General features: G+C 27.8%; 1 protein-coding gene across 3 annotated transcripts in view; it reads left to right on the forward strand.

The window, feature by feature from the left end:
• The window catches only part of LOC129984806 (uncharacterized), a 127,330-nt gene that overhangs the window by 12,184 nt on the left and 94,588 nt on the right, over positions 1-20,558 (forward strand). The window contains exon 1 of one of the 3 annotated variants that reach the window (XM_056094765.1): positions 1,614-1,894. The exons of 1 other annotated variant lie outside the window; for it this stretch is intronic. In XM_056094765.1, the coding sequence (XP_055950740.1) occupies positions 1,826-1,894 (69 nt within the window). In that variant the 5' untranslated portion in view covers positions 1,614-1,825. Of the gene's footprint in view, positions 1-1,613; positions 1,895-14,768; positions 14,916-20,558 lie in introns of those variants that run through there. One more of the 3 variants, XM_056094767.1, reaches the window with a different exon arrangement.

Below are 20,558 nucleotides of genomic sequence, written 5' to 3' on the forward strand. Positions count from 1 at the left end.
TTTGCTATAGTATTTTTTTCAATAAATTAAAAATATATCATTGCACAAACCATTTTTACACCACTTTAGAATACACACATGCGCGCGCGCGCTCGCAAATCTTTTTTAGTGATATAAATTTTATTTTCATAACAATAACAAGGAATGTCATTGTGGCAAAGCATTTTCATGTGTAGCAATAAATAGAGTGGCTATTTTTTAGAGAGTTTCTATAAATAGAGTGGCAATATTCTTTTCAAGTAATAGAATATTTTAACGAAATATAGCCTATTATCTAAGGCTTGTTTTGATTTTATGGTAAATTTCTAAAACTTTATGAATGGTATTAATCATAGTTATTTGTGAATAATTTCAAAAAATGCCATAAAATTATATAAATAAGTAACAATATAAAAAAAATATTAATTCTTTCTTTAAATACGGAGGTATAACTTTTGTAATATACGCATAACAGTGATATTTTTGCAATTTCATTTCACTACAATTTTGTTCGCTAGTCATACAGCATTCAATCCCTCTTCAAAACAAAATGCCTTTTCTAATTACATGTAACATTTAAAATAATAATAATAAATATAATTTATTGATGTCAATTTTCATAAAGTATAGTATTTCAATTAGATTTTAAATATCATTATTTCAAGAATATTTAATTTCACTCTTCTGTATTGTTAAAATATTTTATTTTGAAATAGTTAATTTAATATTAGGAAATGAATCACTGAATTCACTGAATGCTTGTAATTATAAATTGTTCTTTATATATCTTTCATAGGAAACTCTTTTACTCCATGATAAATAAAAAAAAGCTCACCTATTATTTCATAAAGGTATTCAATTTCTTTTTCTATTGATATATGTTTAATTCCAATTTCAAATAAAAAGGGAGAGGTCATCTGTGCTGTTTTTCTTATGTAACTGTAACCGTTAGATCTATTAGCATACACTTATGTAATGTAACCATTAGACTTGTTAAAACGACTCTTAAAGCCGTCATTTATGTAATTCTGCTGCAATCTATCTGAAAACGTATTCATTTTCATCATCAATGATAAGAGATAAAGATTTGATATTTGAATAATAACCATCTGCTTCTTGGCATTGCATCAATGTATTATCTAATTATTGCCATAATTAGATAATACATCGTATGCTAAAGAGAAATTATATGCCTCTCCATCATATGCTAAAGAGAAATTATATTCGTATTTCTCTTCTCATTCAATTTTTTTGTCACCTTGAATTTACGTTTGAAGAACCGATAAATATTTGGAATTTCTACTTAAAAGGCAGTTTGGTATCATCAAGTTAATTTCTTGTCAATGAGGAGCAGCATCATTTCGTTCCACCTTTTTCCTTTCAAGGATCATAAACATTGTCTTTTATTTAACGTGAACTCTGTGATGCGTTAAATGATGCTAAGGTAACTCAAAAACAGGAGATAAAGGAGGAAAAAAAAAAAACAATAACAAAAAAAATCGTCTGCGTGTGTCAGACGTTGCCACAGCGCGAAGCAGTAGTAAAGAATAAATTTCTTTTCTTGAAAAAGGGGGAGAGGGAAACGAAGAGAAAGAAGAGAGGAAGCCAAGGGGGAGGGCGTACTGTGTCGGCCGTTGCTGCTTTGGCATCTATTTTTACGCTGGCGTATCGTTAAAGAGGCCGGACAGAACAACTGGCGTCTGGCTGATCGCATAAGGGGGATTTGCGCCAAGATGGAAACCGGCGGTCTCCTCAGTTGCGCATAAATCGCTTGACGGTGTGGAGAAGGTGGAAAATAATTAGGAATATTATTTGGAAGAAGGACTTGACTATGCATTGTTGAGATATGTCAGTGGCATTATGTTGTCGTCTGTCGAAGAGCTCAAGAATTGGGTGGGTGCAACAACCTTTGAGGGTGAGTCATGCTGTCTGTGTTCGATTTTCATTTCAATCACGTGTTTCGATTTTTGATCGTATTATTGCGTGGGGCTGCTTGTCTAAGCCATCATTTCATATGACTGTTGATCGATATGACAGAACAAAATACCTGTAGAGTATTTAAATATGCATGAATCACTCAATTGGCATTTTATTATCATTTTTTGAAAAGATATGCTCCATTCATTATTATCCACATTTTGATATAATTTTGATAATAAGCAAGAAAAATGACATTGGTAATGGCAACGGTTACGTAATTAGTGAGGAGTATTTGCGCAGCTGTTTATTCAACAGTATTTGCATAAAGTTGCTTTGTTTTTAATTTAAACTTCCTTTTTTATTATTTGCTGTGTCTTTTTGGTTTAATTTTTTTATTTAACAAACTTGAATTCTTATTTTAAAGAATTAAAAGTTACTTAAAAGAATTGAATTCCATACTCAATGCCATGCAAACTTTTTTCTTATTTTCTATTTTTACACGTTTTAGCTTATAACTTTCTTTTAATTTTTTAAAAAATATTGTTAAATATTTTTGTTTTTGTTTTGTTGATTTTTTTTGTTGTTGTTTTTTTGGAATTTTTCATATTTGTACTGAAATAATGTTCTAAATTTTATTATTCAAAATAATATTAATTTCTTATCTAAAATTTTATTTATAGTTTAGAAACACTAATCGTAATAAGAGTAAAATTAAATAATTTTAGAACAATTTTTGATATAAAATAGCTAATAATTATTTAGTTTTTATTTCTCTTCTCAACTCTTCTCTTATTTCTCTTCTCTCTTGTTAAAACTAATTATTCTAATAAATATAAACACTTATATATTGTATGCTATGCATTTCTATTATACCAAAGCCTCATGCATCTTGAGAAGTTTCTGTAATTCACCGTTTGCAAACAGATGCTATCTTTATTATATTAATATTTAAATTGTAAATTTTATTTCGTAATTCTTTTTCACTTATTTAAACATAATATGCGACAAGAATCCTTTAATATAAATCTTCAAATATTTGCATACTTAAAAAAAATTTCAAAAGTTTACGTCCCTTACCCCCCCCCCCCCTCTTTTCTGGATAGTTTTACGAACACGTGATTCTATCAACAGGAGACTCTTCAAAGTTTGATTTGTTATGTCTGCGCACCGATGCATTGCGGTGAAACTCTCTTCAAGGTCGTTTTTAATCAATAGAGCGAATTATAATACTTTCTTTTGTCTTTCATTGTTAAGCGCAGAATACGAAGTGAAATGGAAAAAAAATCATTAAAGGAAAGCGGCTGTAATAATGTTTTTCTCACAACCACAAGCTATATGAACCGAATGCGCGCTTTATATTAATATCATATATACATATTTCAGAGATAATTCTATCAATTTATAAAATTATATATAGGATATGTTAAAAGAATTAATGATTACTAAATTTAAAAAAAAATCTCTTCAGGAAATTTTCTCTGGCGAAATAAAGCAAATAATTAAATCGTTATATAATCTGTGCGAAAAATCTTAATAGCGTTGCTAGTTTTACCATTCACACAAATCATATAGATAAAAGAAAATAAATAGAAAAATGACGAATATAAAAAGAAGAATGAAGTAATGTTATTTGCATAAGATACTAAGGTGATATTAAAGATTAAAATGTAAATTAATAATTTTATAGTTGTTGAAAGAATAATAAAATGTACTTCCTTCATCGTTGTATGCTAACATTTATAATCTCATCGTTAAATTATTTAAAACTCAATAAATGCAATCTTATCTTTAAAATTATTTTAAATTTCCTTAAATAATAAAAATTATCATCGTTTTTTTTGCATTAAAAAGAGGCATTAAAATGCTAAGATTATGGGAACTGCGTGATATGCAGTTATTTTATTTCACTAAATCAACTTTTCTTTCTTAAGTTCACAGTTTTCATACCTTATGAAATGTGGCAACAGGAATTGATAAGATGCTCGTGACTAAATTGTGTGGAATTTTGTCCATTGACGAAATTACCTGAAATTCTGACTTATTATCAGTTACTGTTGAATAAGAATCTCGAATTCTATCTTTTGTGATCAATTTTTCATTGGTTTTTGGTTTCGGTTTTCTCGCTTAGTTTTTGCTTTTAAAAACAATAGTTAAACCACACCGAAATCGATTTTCCTTCTTCAATAGTTAAAAATATAGTGGAAAAGTTTGCACTTGTTTTTTCTTGTACTAATTCACAATTTCAATATGCTCAAATTTTCCTTAGTTATCATGGAATGCGCATTAGAAATTATCATAGTTTATTTCAGTAAGATAATTATTGTTTCAATAAGACAACTGTAATGCATAAATTTGATATATTAATTAATTATTTCAAGCATTATCATAGAATAAATATGAACCTAATTAACAATTGTTATTTTTAGATAAAAAATTTTGCAAAAGTAAATTTTCTATTATAAAAGATTTAATAATTTTTCTAGAAAGAAGAGATCATTTTTACTCCAGATTTTATTAGTTTATTTGCCGTAGTTGAAGCTCAAATTATTTGCTTTTAACTCTATATTGGTATTGTGCTACGATTAGTTCACAAAACTGTAGAAGGAAAGTGGGTCAACATTTTTTTAGAAGGTAGAAGTGGTTATGAAATACGAAGCAATCAAAAGAGGATTGCAAATAACCTGCAGCAAGTCTTACAGAGAAGTTATTACTCCTACAAGAGTAATTACTTCGTATCGTAAGAGTTGATCGTATGATTTCATAAGTTTGTGGTAAAATGTGACAGTTATGTCATCCAAAGAAAGCTTAAAGGCTTTGATTAGCCAATTTGTTCATAGGATTAAATAAATTCTGTTTGGCAGTTTATCACGTTTTCCTTTATAATATATTCAATAGAATTTTTGAGAAAACTAAATTTTTATTTTTGAGTAAATTATTTTAAAATATCATCTTAATATTGAAGTTCATTTCTATTCTGCCGTTTTTAACTGATTTTATTGAGTATATTTTTCATTCTTTGTTGACAAAGCTGTTTGATTTTTCTTAGTCGCTTATTGTTAGAGAAGTAGTTCTCATGTTTAAAATTCATTAACAGTTTTTACTTTCTGTAAATTTCAAATTCCAGAAATAAAGGTCTTTAATAGAACATTTCTCGTATTAAACTATATTTTATTTTTGCTCTTTTGTTAGGTACTTACCATACGTTTTTTTTTTTTTTTAAATGATATATATACTTCGCTAACAAAAACGCCAACGAAACTTTTCTTTTATCTTCAATTTGTTCCTATATATTCCATTTCTTTATGCACTCTTTCCTGTTTAGTATTATTTTATATTGACTTTTTATAACATTCTAAGAAAATTTCTTATGACAGACGAAAGCCATTGATTATCTGTTAGTTTCTTTGAATCTCTTTTTATTACCAAGATGAATGTGTGTTTGTGTGTGTTGGAACTGTACAGGCTAAACCGTTTGATTTAAAATTACCAAAATAATTTTTTTTGAAATTTTTAGTAAAATTTTAATCAATTAAAATTTCAGTAAAGTTTTGGCATTTTCCCGGAATAACTTCAAAAAATATTATAGCACAAAATTAATTATTGCATCATTTTTAAATTTAAAAAAATATTTTTTCTGTATACCAATTTTTATGCTTTAATCTTTTTATTTTCGACTCATTTGAAGAAAAAAAAATATTTTAAGCATATTTTTCAATATAATTTATATAAAAGGAAACTAAAGTCTAACCTGCACAAGCACATTTCTCGTGCATGAGAAAAATGAGCTTTTATCAACATGTTGCCACCACGTGGACAAAAACTCAAACTAAAAGATTGAATTAATCAAAAACTCTCGCTGCATATTAACCCTAGAAAGTTATAATTTTCGATACATTTTTATATAGGCTGAAATAAGTATTAAGCATGACATTTTCTAGGAAATTAAAAGCAAGAAAAAGCTTTCTACGCCCTTTTAAAAACTCTGTTTATTAATTCAATAATTCCTTATTGTTTAATGCAAACACGGTTTATGTATACATGATATTCACTCTAATCGATGCCCAGGAGCTAATTTATAAACCATTGATTTTCAGCATATGCACATTTAAGAGGAAAAATGGTCTAAATGAAGTAAAAAAATTTTATGCAATTTAAGTCAATAAAAGTTCCGATGAATTATGTTTTAATATTTTACATTGACTGTAGTTCCTATTAATAATATTTAATAAAATATTTTTGAAACACTAATATTTTTAATGAAAAAAGAACCACCTTTTTGCAGGGAAAAGTGAATGAATTATGAAAATTTGAATATCACTATTCAATAAAAACACGCGATTTTAAATCATTTCATTGACCGCTTCAAAGAAGATACCAACCAACGTCGCAGAGTTTCCCCCAAGACTAGTTATCTTAAAATAATGATATTCTTCATAACTAGGTCAAATTTGTTCGCAAAAGATTGATTAATTGATTTATAAGTTAAAATGTCAAGGGTATTTTAATGAATATGTTTTTAAAAAGACCGAATGACTGTTATATTCCAGACTATAGTTTTTTTAAGTCTGCTTATTGACTGAAATGAAATAAAATATTATTTCCGTCAGTTAAATTCTATTGATAAAAAACATCACTTACGGGCTAGTTCTGATGGTACTTTTCAGTTTGCGATAGACGTTCTTGCATTTTTTTAAAAACAGAAATTGACTATTTCCAGCATAAAAAGATATTGGTATGCTTAATATTTTATCAGTAAAATATCTCGAATTGACGTTTCCTTAAAATTTATTTGAAAGAACAAGAAATTTCTAGAATAAAGAGTAGAGAATATCAAATTTGAGATAAAAATAGATTACTTTTTATTATATATTTCGATTAATAAAAGCAAGTTTGAATATATCTTTTATTATTTATGAATATTTTCTATTAATTATTATTATGATGGTGCAATTCCAATGGTAGTGATTCCAATGATGGTGCGATTCCGACTTTAGATAAAAAGAATTTCAAATAATTAAACTATTGATTTGGGATTGCCATTCTTAGACTTCTAGTTATTTTAATAATACATTCATTCATAATAAACAACATAATAAAATGGAGGATCATCGGTAATTCAATTTTTTTTAAACTACACATATGGTTGTACTTTCTAAGTAGGCTCTAAGTAGGTGGGGATGTTATTGCCAAAACTATTCAGTAAAATTTTATTTTTGAAGATTTTGGAGATTTTTTTTATTATTAAATACATTTTTTTTTTCAAAAAAAGGGGGAAATTATCAGGATAAGCTATATAAATTTTTTTAAGCACCTAAGTATGAAAAAATAAATAAATAAATTATTCAACTTTAAAGGACCACTTAAGTCATTCAATTATTCTAATGATAGACATGAAAAAAATACAATCTTTCTTTTCAAATCTACCATCTTTTTTGTTTGGCTTTCCAAATTTTGAAACGGGAAAGGGCATAAATGTTCTTATTAAGCACAATTGATTTTTATTAAGCAAATATTAATTAAGGCATTACATTAGCGAAATGAAACATATTATTCTTTAATGACAGAAATAGTCAAAACTCATTGAAGAAAATCATTTAAAAAATAATATAATGAGGATTTTTTTCTGCCATTTTTCCTCATTTGTAATTATTTAAACTACACATTAATGTATCTAAAATAATGCTCATTTTCTTTTTAAAATAAAATTTTATCAAATTCCTCTTTAATATAAACATAATTTAGGAAAATATTTTACATTCTTTAGTTAAAGAAAAGCGTGTTTATTTGTCATCTCTGTGAAGCCTTTCATTCAATTTTTTTTACAGATTAAAGGAAATATATTTCACCAAAAAGGGACGAATTATATTGGTTTAAAAATAAAGCTGATCGTTTCTTTTACTTATTAAAATCAAATTTACTAAGCTGTGGTCATTCAGACTGATGATTCTCCAATTGTATTTATGTTTTGTTGTTTAGAAATGCAGCGGTTTATTTTTGGAATATTTTGCTGTGCGTTATTGTTTCAAAGAACCTTTATCTTATCAACGACAATGCCAGAAAAAAGTTATCGAAGATAAAGTTGTTTACTTGCAGATGCCAGCCTAATTTAAGATTTGCATTTAAATAGATATTAAGCTACGTGAACATTCGTAAACAAAAAAAACAAAAAACAAAAAAGTCAGTTTATGATTCTTTATTGAAAATTTATAGCCTTCATAATTGGTTTACTGACTTTTTTTTACACTCATACAATTAAATCGTTAAATATTTTTTGAAAAGTTTTGATGTTTTATATATTATATTACAAGTGCAAAATCTCATCTCGAGACAGTTATTTCAGATTTTTTACTGATATTATTGGAAAATGATGCGAATGAAAAATGAGGACTATCGTCTAAGAATTTTATGTTCATCTCAATATCCATCTTATAAAATTTTTCAATCAGTTTAAAATTCTTTCATTAAAATTCAGACATCATTTTACAGTAAGGTACTTTACAGATTAATGAACACTGCATTTCTGTATTTCTATGTAATTCTATGTTTGAAATGTAATAACTAATGCAATTTTCAAAAACACTGTTGAAAATTGCTAGAGCAATAGGTCAAGGAAATAATGAATATCGATATCAACATTATTACTTCGGCATTTTTTTCTCATATTCATGTATGAGTGGCATTTTCATATGCTACACATATTCATATACTTCATATAGTACACAATTAAAATTTTATGATTAAATTGAAGTTTAAAATAAATTTCGTGGTGTTTTGTAAAACCTTCCTTTATCGCATTTTTAAAAATTTATTTTTCTTTTTCGTTGGCAAAGCTAAATGATAATTGGATGAAACCGTGTGAAGCATATTACTATATCATCATGTTTTCAATTAGTTCGTGAATCCATTCATTTTATATTTCAAATAGCATTAATTTCCCATAATTTGTTTTGAATCTCAGTATTTATGTTACCTTTAACAGCTTCAAGATTTGAAACAAAATAAATAAATAAAGTAAACGACATTTTTATGATATGATATCTTTTTCTTAAATCTTCAAAAGTAATACGGATTTTCCTATTTCTTAAAAAAAAACAAATCATTTTTCCACTTCTTTAAAATCCATGCTTAGACATGCTTTTCCATTTTATTCAGTTTTTATAAGTTTAATCACACTTGTTTATTATTCTTTTAAATTTGTTTTCTATCTATGCAAATAAAGTTTCAATTATGAACAGACTGCAGTAGTATAGGTGGAAGCACGAAATCTATCTGTAACTGTTGAGAAATTTTAGTCATTTGAAAACCAAAATATGCCGATTAAGATGATATTGAAATAATTTAAAATTTTTATTTATTCTTTAAATTCTCAGCTACTTTTATTACAGGTTTTCTTTAAAATCAGGCTTAAATCGGATAATTTTTTATTTTTATACCTATTGAAATTAATATCAGAGTATGGAAGGTTTTAAATGTAAACAGCAAAAAGTCTTATTTCAAACCGGTTTTAAATAGTGCACGAGGCTTTTTTTAAATGATTTTTATATTTAATGCCATTTCTTAAATTTATTTTGATAGGAAAGACCAAGTAAGTAGAAATTGTTTAGTTAAAGATTTCTTTGTAGTATTATTCTACGATGAATACATAAAAGCAAATTAAATTGCTTATTTGTATAGAATTACGACAACGTGCCAAACTTATGGAAATAGAGAGATGACTCCACATACTTCGGGCGAGCATCTCTGACGCCTTCTAAAAAAAATGCTCTGTCGAGTTCGGCATTGCTTAGAAGTCCACGTAAATGCCAACGTGAATGGGAGAGGGGGGTATGCACACCTGGAACGGTTTCAACATCGCGTGCATTAAATTCTAGAGTAAACATTGAAGTGTTCACTGTGTCCTACTTTTTATGAGCTTACTTGTTGCCATTGTTACACAATTAAACAGCACGATTCAGTTTTAAGAGACAGAAACAAAATTTATAAACGGTCAAAATGGAAATCATTAAGTAATAATAAAACTAAATGACATATTTTAACCTGTTTTTTTAAAAAAATATTTGCTTTTAATTGTCTTTTATCTTGATAAAAGGATTAAATGGGTCATTATTTATTTTTATTTACTTTCTGATACAGGACGAGTTCACAAACTAGATATTAGATTAATAAATTTAGTTATCAAAAACCTGAAATATTGTTTAAATAATACATTTTATTACATTCATATTTTTTTTTATTAAGAAATATATTCTAAATAGCAAGTAAGATAATGTTGCGAATCGAATTATGATAATATTAAGGGCATTTTCTCATTGTTTAAAGCAATTATGTTCCCAAAATAGCATTAATGGTTCCATTAATGTAAGTTTTCAATATATTTCCATTCTCAAACAGTAAGGCATCATGCTGTTTTTAGAAATTCATTTTTTTTTAATTTTGTTTACTGGTTGTTATAATTCCAAAATATTAGTTATTTAAGCGTAGCACTTTAATATGACTGGATTAAAATATTTCAATCAGAGTGATTAAAAATCACAAACCACAAAACGTTGCCACATACTTTTTAATAAAGGTATTATCTTCCTCCTTCCGCCTAAAATTGTAGACCGTGGATATAAAGGCAAATGCGTTACATGGCATTGATGAACAAAAGTTACGAAATATTGATCTTAGCATTTTTATTGAATTTTTAGTGAATTGATCACTTTATTATATATATTGCATGACACATGGCAATTTTTTAGTGATTAATTCTTGTCATCTAGTTATAAATGCCCGAAAATAGAATTTGTGTTTTATACACATTGCTTTCAAGTGATTGGAACCAAAATCAAACATAAAGCTACAATTGTAGTCCCAAATTCATGTACCAAATTTCATAAATTTAAGTTATTGCATATTTGAATTATGTTTACATGCTTGTGAAATTACAGACATACAGAAAGTAAACCTCTTGACCAATTTGTTTCAAAATCTGATAAAAATTTACATTTTAGATATTAAATCTATGAATAAAATTTTGTCCATCTAGCTCCGTATTGTCATTGCGTTAACTTATCTTGTAGTTATTGCGTTAATTTTTATTCGGATAACCAGACAGAAAGATTTTATGGATTTCATATATAATTTTATAGAAATCTACGAATTTGGTGTAAATACCATATACCATGATTCTTCCAAAGTTCGTGGGTCTAACTCAAACGTTGTCTCAGGCAGACATAATGTTAAAAATGTGTTTTTCTAAATCGGGAGGTCTAAAACGTGGAGTTTTGTCAAATTCGAGTCTGAATCTTTTAGCGATTACAATATTTTCTCTATACTTTTTGTACGAAAAATTTAAAATATTAGATTTGCATCACGATAAGAATTATTCTCTTTATATTTATGATTTATCAGATCAAAAAACAATTAAATTTATTATTAATACTAAATTTTGCCAAACATTCAAACAGAAAATTTTTTCGATGTATAAAACAAAATTTCTAGATTGAAATTGAGTTTTTATTATTATTATTATTATTATTTGCATCACAACACTATCGCATTATTGGGAGTTCCTTCTTCAAGTACCACAGTGAAAATGAAAATATTGCTTTCATATATTTGATATTGTTAATGTTATTAAAGTTACAAAACTCAACACATCAGATCCCTGCAAAAGGCTTTACGAAGAGTTACGTGATGATGCATGAATTATGCGATGCCTTTAGAGCTTTCATATGTTTTAACGTTTTCCGTTTATTCAAGTTCTTTACGATTCCAATTCAAATAAGCCTGAAATATTATAAATATTTATCGGGAAGGTTCTCAATGGATGAATCAATTAAAGTTTCAAAGCTATCTCCTAATGTAATGCCCTGTTGAAAATTTACTGCCGATTTTTTTTTGTTATTACTTAGCAATTAAAGTAATTGGTAAAGTTTCAGATGTAGAAAAGATTTTAAAAAAATCATAAATAAATCGTAAATAAAAATCGATAACAGTTCAAGAACGATGGGGAAAATACTAGGTTTATGTTTGTCACTCCTTGTAGAATACTCTGCGCTCTTTTACATTAAGGCACTTTCTTACGCTATTCTATGCACTACCTTCGCATTTTTATTGCATGTTTTAATTGGTTTTGTAACTGGCTGTATAGAATGCAAAAACTATAATGCTTTAAGAAATATTCAAATAAAAGGGGAAAAAAGAAAAATTATTCTTAAAAAATAGATTTAAAAAAATTTAATTTCAAAGGTTTGCGATTTTGCAGAGCACAATAAAAAGTATTAAATTCTCATTTCAGGTTTGGCCTTTTTTTTAATCGCAATTGATTTTTAAATCTTTATGCATAAATGTCTTTCGGATATGCCGAAGAATTGTAAGAAACATGCCATAAAAATTTCATATATTGTATGTTCTTAACCATAGAATGAAATAGTATATTAAAAAATATTAATTTCTCTTACTTGCCAAGCAGTCAATTTCACATTTCATGCTATCTGAATGCACAAATTAAATTCTTAAGATCTAAATCGATAGTAAAATAACTTGCGTTTAGTCTGATAAGCAATTCTCCTTTCAAGATATCATCAATTTAATCAAGTTTTACCTAGCGTCACTTTTGTCTTTTCTTTAAAATACCGTCAATGCTTTTTTTTCGATGTAAAAATGACAGACTTTATATTTCTATGAAATAAAAAAAACAGTAGGGGTTTTTAAAATTATATTTATCAAATCCATATTATATAACAGAATCAATTTTATTGTCACGTAGTTTTGACAAAATATCTCGTTTTTAATTTATTTTATATAAACAATTTTATTTTATATCATTAAAAAATATTCGGCTTAAACTGTATACGAATGACTTTTTTGAATTAATAATTAATATGTTTGACTTCACATTAATATATTTTGATATTTTTTTGAATTATTATCACAATTTTTGCCTGTTTCGAATTAATATATTTTGTTTTGTTTTTCTGTCCGAAGACTACTCAGCAAAGTTCTTTATTTTATTTACTACATGAAAAATTGATTTAAAAAAAGTTAAAACATAAATATTAGTCACGGGATATAATTTGCACCGAAATATAAAATTATCTGTATCTTTTATCAATATTTATAAATATTTAATTATTTTATTAAAAAGTTATATGCATTCTTTTTCGTTTTCAGTATTAACCACAATTTTCTATGGGACTTTTCGATTGAATATGCTTAGTCACAGATAACGCTTTGAAAATTCATCTATTGAAATTGATTGGTTATATTGAAATAATTAAACAATACTGTCTTAAATATCTATTGATTCGTTCAGCTGTCAGTTTGATTGAAGAAAACATATTTTTAAAGAATCACCGTGGGAAAATATTCATCTGACATGTACTCCTATCTTTCTAAATGGGCAATTACAGGATTGATCTTAATTATCATTATATCTTCTTTTATATCTTTCTAATCGAGAGTGATCGCGTTGTCTGCTTATTTCCTTCGTCCCAATCCCTGTTTCTCCTTCTGTTGATTCCATTGCAGTCGTAAAATTATTTATGGTGCATTGTTTGTTAAAATGTGTATCAGCTGATTTTTTCCAGCCAAGATGGTTGCAGTCGATACTGCTACGATGTCTGTCAACTTTGAGTGTAATGATTGAGAAAAAAAAATGCCGGTCGTTTTGTTGAATTACATAGCAGTTTTTAATGTTTGTTAATTTATGATTTTATTCTGTAATTTGCCGTGTTCCGTTTGTTGATTATATATCTTATCATTGTAATAATTGTACAAAACGAGAATTTTATTAGAAGAAAAAACGATAAATAAAAGATTTTTTTTATTTCATGGTTGACCGGTTGAATGTTAAGAAGTATGCTTCAGTGATTTTTTTTTTGCTTCCAAAAGTCAATTTCATTTTAAAAAATTATGTTTTTTTTTTTTTCTATTTGAATATGAGTAAGATTGCTGAACTTATATGTTACTATAATGTCATTGCTATTGAAAATCCTAATACTTCCAAATAAAAAATCAAAGTTCTTTTCGTACCTAAATTTTTAAATTTATAAAATTGAAACGAAGTTTTTTATTGATTATCTACTGTGATTTTTTTTTGAATTTTTAAAGTTTTCATAGCCAAATTGGGAAAATATATTTATAAAAGTGTTTTTTTTTTTTTACTAAATTCGCGAAATTGATTTAGTAGAAATAAATGGCGTATCGTATAAATAATAGTGTTTAAGTTATCAAAACAGGAAGTGAAATGAAACATATAAATCCATAATTTGAAATATTATTTCGGAATTTTTTATCAAAAGATTGAATAATTTTTAAATTAAATATAAATTACGTCAGAATTAACAAAATACTCGTTCCTGGAAAAATGAATTGATATAGAGAGGGAAACTATTTTCAAATAAAAAAAATATACTGACGTAATAAATTGCATAACTCAAAATACATGTCAGTATTGTTTCATTCCGTACCATAAAAGGAAATATTGCATTGTTGATACCATTATTTCTAACAAATAAAAACTAATTTGTTCAGTTGCTTCAGAAAGTTACAGAAATAGAAAGCACGCTATCAAACAACTTTTATGGATGGAAATAAAATATGTTTTAAAATAGCTCGCTTTATAAACTGCAAAAGCCATAAATGAAAATATCTTTGTGAATTGTTTTTATAAATGAAAAGCTATTCATATACTAAATAAAAATAAAAGGAGAACCAATTCTTCCCTATTTATTATTTGAAAAAATATCAATAAAATAGTGACGGACAATGGTTGTCAACTTGAACTATAAATTCAGTCTCGACCGATTACAGCGCTGACACCTGTAGACGTGATATTCACGTGAGCTATTTGAGCAGTTGTCGTTTGCCGTGAATCACATTCGCAACAGTGCTTCGACGTGGCTGTTCAAAAATGTCATGAACCCTCCTTACGTTGCTCAAGTTGCCCAGTCGCAGCTGCGAATCCACGCTGCTTTCACGTAGGTTTGATCGTAAATTAATCCTATAGCTGGGTAAATAGTTCTCTAAAGGTAAGAAAAATTTTTCCTGCTAAGAATGATAAAGGTTAAGTAGATTATTCAATATCTAAATTGGATCCAAAAGATTAGATAGATTTTTCTATTATCGCCTTTAATATGTTGTTAGATTTGGCATAAGAGCTGATTTCCTGTTTTAGATTATCTTTAAATTACATTTGATTTTACATCCAATTGCAAAAACTGCAGACTTTGCAGACAAATTTTTATATTTCAAAAATTCTGGATTTTATTTTAGATATATATCAATATTATCTTAAATGTATTTTATTTTAAATATATATTCAAGGCATTAATTAAAATTATTGGCTAGACTTCACAGTGATTTAAGAACAAAATCTCTATAGAAACAATTAAATGCTAGAGAATTTTAACAAAAAGTTTTATTTGTTCTTTGAATGTGTAATAATAATTGGAAGCAGTTTCGAAATTAGCAACCAATAATAATTTTGTGAGCTTTTGCTTTCCTATTTGATGCCTTTTTGGTGTGTTTGTGTTTTTTCTATGCAAAACAAAATCAATTGCAATACGTTGTTTGCAAAATTCTAAAATAATGCAGCATTAGAATTTATTCTATAATGTTTTGCGAAAAAAACTTTTTATCTCAAAATATATTCTTTACGGTTAGTTTTTAACTACATGATTGCAGTTAATTATCTATATATTTAATATTAACAAACTAAACCGAATTACGATTGTATTGTATAAAAATATTTCTCTTTGTATTTCAACTTTTAATTTTTTCATGCTGCTACTTTGCCTACGTTGTTCCTTTTCTATTTAAGTAAGCTAATTTAGTACTCGTGGTATTGATAACAGTATCTAAGAAAAATACTTAGATATACAAAAGGAATGATAAACCAACACCACGTTTTAATTTTATTTTATTAGTTTTGGCGGGAAAAAAATAACCTGCTTATATAATTGCATTTTTGAAACATTGCCAATGCTCCTCTCCGTCTTCTAGGTGGAAAATGAGGATGGATTATTCATCCCCTAAAGAATCCTTGTGTCTCAGGATCAGTGATAACTTTATGTGATAATTTTTATATGTTTTGAAAAACATTGTTGCATCTTTTGAAAATGAAGTATAATCAAAATGTTTTCAGATTCAAAGTATGTTTTCTACTTACTTGTTTGAACCATATTATTCAAGAATTTCTCTTGGTTAGATTATAAAAAGAAAATAATGAAGTATGAGAATTCAAATATATTTATATCATAAAAAATGATTAAATATATGTTTATGCAGAAATCAAAACTTCTAGAACAATTCATTGTACAACTCACTGAGAGTAGAGTTTCAGGTTCGAGACCCGATTTCCCGAAAAGCCATCGTGTAAGTGGGTCTGGTGCAGGGCCAAACGTCTTCCCGCTGGTGTGGTGTGGAAGTTTGGAGAGGGGATGCCATCTCAGGTGTCTTATTCTCATGAAGTCTATCTGCCTAGTCGAATGCAAGGAAACATAATAACTAACAATAAGTAAACTAAATGGATAAAATTTTGTACATAGTTTTAGCATCTAAAGTATTAATCAAAATTTGAACACATACATCAATCGATTAATTGATCGTCTACCTATCTGTACGTTTACATACACATAAACATCCTTCCGCTGGTGTGGCTGGGTGTGGAGAGGGGAGAGGATGCCAGCTCAGGTGTCGTCCTCGTCAATCTGACCGCGGTTCAAAATTACGAGGTCTGCCCCAAAATAGGCCTAGTGTTGCTTTAAATTGAAACGTTAATGAAACTAAACTAAACTAAACACTTAAGTGCAGTGTGTAATGAAGTTTTTCAGTTAATATTCTTTCATTTAAATTTTCTAAATATCTCATAATATATAATTAACCCTATTCATATATAACTCTATAGTTTTAAAATTCGGTAGAAGTTGAACATATAAAGAATTGAATTTGAGATATGTTATGTATATTTAAAACTCAGAGGGGAAAAAATCCGTTTTTTTTTTCCTTTCTTTTTTTTTCTATTAATTTTATAAAATCAATATATAATAATAAGCAAATAAAATTGCTAAAAATCTAACGATTTTTTAATTTGAAGTCAGATTCAGTATTGAATAAACTTTATAAATATTTTTGAAACAGGTTTTAAAATATTTGAAAATTAATGTGCTGAGTTATTGCAGCGTATGAAAAGACTTATTGGTATTAAAAATTATCTACACAAATGAAATGCAAAAGTCTGCCATAAAAAAAAAAGATATTTTAGAGTAAATACATTTCATAGAATAAGTAATATTTTATGACTTCCCTATTTCAAAAATTATAGCCAGCAAAACAAATACTATACATTTATTTCATTTTTATCAAATCTTTTTATGCTCTACGTAATGTGTATAATACAATAATGTGCTAATACAATAATCTCTCTATTTCAGTCTTTAATAGATTTTTCAGAAATAAAATCCTGCAATTCCTATCATCATATTCTTAATTTTAGAGTCAATTTAAAATATTTTTCGGTTAAAACAGCCAGATGTATTGAATTTTTAAACCAAATAATTCATTTTTAGAATCATTTTTGTAGTTTTTGATATTTTTCAGTGCCTTATTTTTTTTTATATTTCTACAGTTTGATAATTGAGCTTTTGTTTATTGAAATGTCCACATTTTTGGGACAAATTATTTCCACATTTTTTAATATGATAAAATGATTGTACCACTCTCATAAAATAAGTATAATTTTTGAATATTATTTGAATAACCATTCTTATTAAACAAGCATGATTTTCACAGTCTGCGTCCTGGTATGGGGTAGCGTGTCTTCCCCGTGATCTGGACGTCCCGGGTTCGAATCCCGATTCGGGCATGATTGTTCTTCATCTGTGTTCTATCTGTGAGGTGTGTGAATGAGCCCCCCCCCTTGTAAAAAGGGGTTGTGCAAGCGAATGTGTGCGAGTTTCATGAGCTAGAAGTCAGACTTCTGCCCTCGGGTGCTCAGGGGTCTTTACTCTCAGAAGCTACTGAAACCCCTTTCCGTAGTAACGCGGACATGACATCATCATCATAATTTTCACAAATTATTTGATATCATTTCAAACATCTCATTATTAAATACTTATTAAAGAATAAACCCAATTGTTTAAAAAATCTAATTTACTCAGGTTTTGAAATCATACAAAAACATAACGAATTTGTTAATATGTTATAAAAACAAAAAAGGAATTTGAGATCTTCCCTTTAAATTTTTGTTACACTTAGAAATAGGTTCTTGATTTCAAAATCAAATTATCATTATTTCCACTCCAGCGCGAAAGAAAGCTACTCTCATGAAAGCCATTTTGAGTTTTCTGTTATTGTGTTATTATCAAATATACATTCAATAATTTAAAAATTTGACTAATAACAATATAACTGTTACTTTATAACAGGGATGGACTGACTTCGCTGGGGTATCGGCTACTGGGTACTTCGCTGGGGTACTTCTAATTTTTTTAAGGTGTCATGGTCTACCGAATGGTGTAGGTTTGGTGAGCTAAAAAAAGTCCACAATATTCATTACAACTTAATAATAAATACGGAATATATACTTATCTACATAACTGAAAACAAAATAGTAATCGCAAGATATAAACTTAATAATAATCGCGAGATATAAATATAACAATTGTTTGTTTGTTTCTTATGGCACTTGCCACTGACAAGCCCACTGTTACGAAGACAGCGATTTAAGCCTGAGGGGGACGTCTCTTATTTTTTATAGCAGCGCCAACTAGAGCCAAGAGTACGACTTTGCCACTCACGCATCACTCATTCGCTTGCACAACCCCTTTTTACAGGAGGGCACATTCACACATCTCACAGATAGAACAACAGAAGAACAACCATGCCCAAACCGGGACTCGAACCCGGGACGCCCAGATCACGGGGAAGACGCGCTACCCCTATGCCAGGACGCCGGCAAATACAACAATAATATCCACAAATATAACAATATCAAATGATGCATTTAATATCAAACAATTCAAAATACATTAAAAAATAAATCATTTTCATCTAAAGTTAATTCTCTTAGTAGAAGACTTAGTCTGCGTACAGTCCGCCAATCTCTGTATATAATTACCAATATATAATATATAATACTAATGTAATGAATATCAATGAATTATATATATATCAATGAATATATATAATTACTAACTGCTAATCTTGCACTGGATTCTAAGTGGTTATCCGTGAGACGGAAACGATATGTTGTATTAATTATATTCATCGTTGAAAATACAGATTCATACAGGTGGGCAGAGCCAAAGAATGATGTTAAATGATCAGCTACTTTTTAAAAAAATAAGATACTTTACTTTGTTCATTAGATTCCAAAAGTTATTGTCAGATTCTGAACTAGGTGTTTTCAGAATTATGTCATTTTGAAGGAGAAAAACTTCGTTTTCCTCAAGAGTTAAAGAAAATATATATAATTTATATTTTCAGTTATTCCTTCTTCATCAATCTTGACGAAGGGTAATAAATGAATGTAACATTTGGTTTCTTTTAGTATGTGCTTCTTAGATCTTAGTACAGGCGGTTACTATAATACCTCTGCTTTATAGCATTGAATTACTATCCAAAGTGTCTTTACTTTTTAGATAAAAAAATACTCTACATATATTGTTTATTAAAAGACTAGCCACCTTTGATGACCAGCCTGCCCGCCAGTATTAATGCTCGCTAAAAGGTTCAATTAATATTTTATGCATTCATAATAGGTTTTTCAGCAACATATTTTTAATTTTCAAATTTTGATAGTCATATTTGAATATGTTTAATTTGCAGTAATAGTTGATTTATTTGTTAACTTGAGTTTTTGTCAATATGATGGCAACGTATTGATAAAAGCTAATTTTTTCCCTTTCGTGCTCCCTTTCGTTTTCCCTTTTTTTGCTCGTGCAGATTAAATTTTAATTTTATTTTGTGCGAAAATTGTTGAAAAATATGATTAAATTATTTTTTTAAAAATTCATTAAAAATAGGAAATTAATCTTTTGGTTAAAATATTAGTATCCTTAAAGAGATATTTTTTTTATCTTTAATGCGATGTAAAAATAAATTTTGTGCTGTAATATTTTCGGAAGTTATAGCGGATAAACGCCAAAATTTCGCTTAATTTTTAATTAATCAGAATTACAGTTAAATATTCGAAAAAATCGCTCCGAGGTGCACATTTCCGACCTCTAAGGTATACATGTGCCAAATTTGGTTTTCTGTAGGTCTAATTGCCTGTAGAGCGCCAACACACACACACACACACGCACGCAAGCGTTGAGCTTTATTATAAGTATAAATAATTGATTACCACTTAATTTTTATTAAATGGTGCTGATGCATTGTGTCGAAATATTTCTGGCAGAAATTTATTTCATTTAACACTACAGAGAGTGAATGCTTAAAATGTTATATTGAAATGTACTACGAAAGAATTGTTTCTCGAAGAAAACGAAATCACAACATTAAGCTTGATAAATGTGCAGTTGAAATGTGCTAGCTTTCTTTTGTAGAAAGTCATTTTCATTATTGTTCTTTTCTGTTGTGAAACAGAGAAATTTATGACTGTTAGGCAATTTCACGATGAAAAAAATATACTATTATATATATTGATTTTAATCACTTGGGAAGATAGC

Source organism: Argiope bruennichi, chromosome 9 (genome assembly GCF_947563725.1).
Source record: "Argiope bruennichi chromosome 9, qqArgBrue1.1, whole genome shotgun sequence".
NCBI classification, from domain to species: domain Eukaryota; kingdom Metazoa; phylum Arthropoda; class Arachnida; order Araneae; family Araneidae; genus Argiope; species Argiope bruennichi.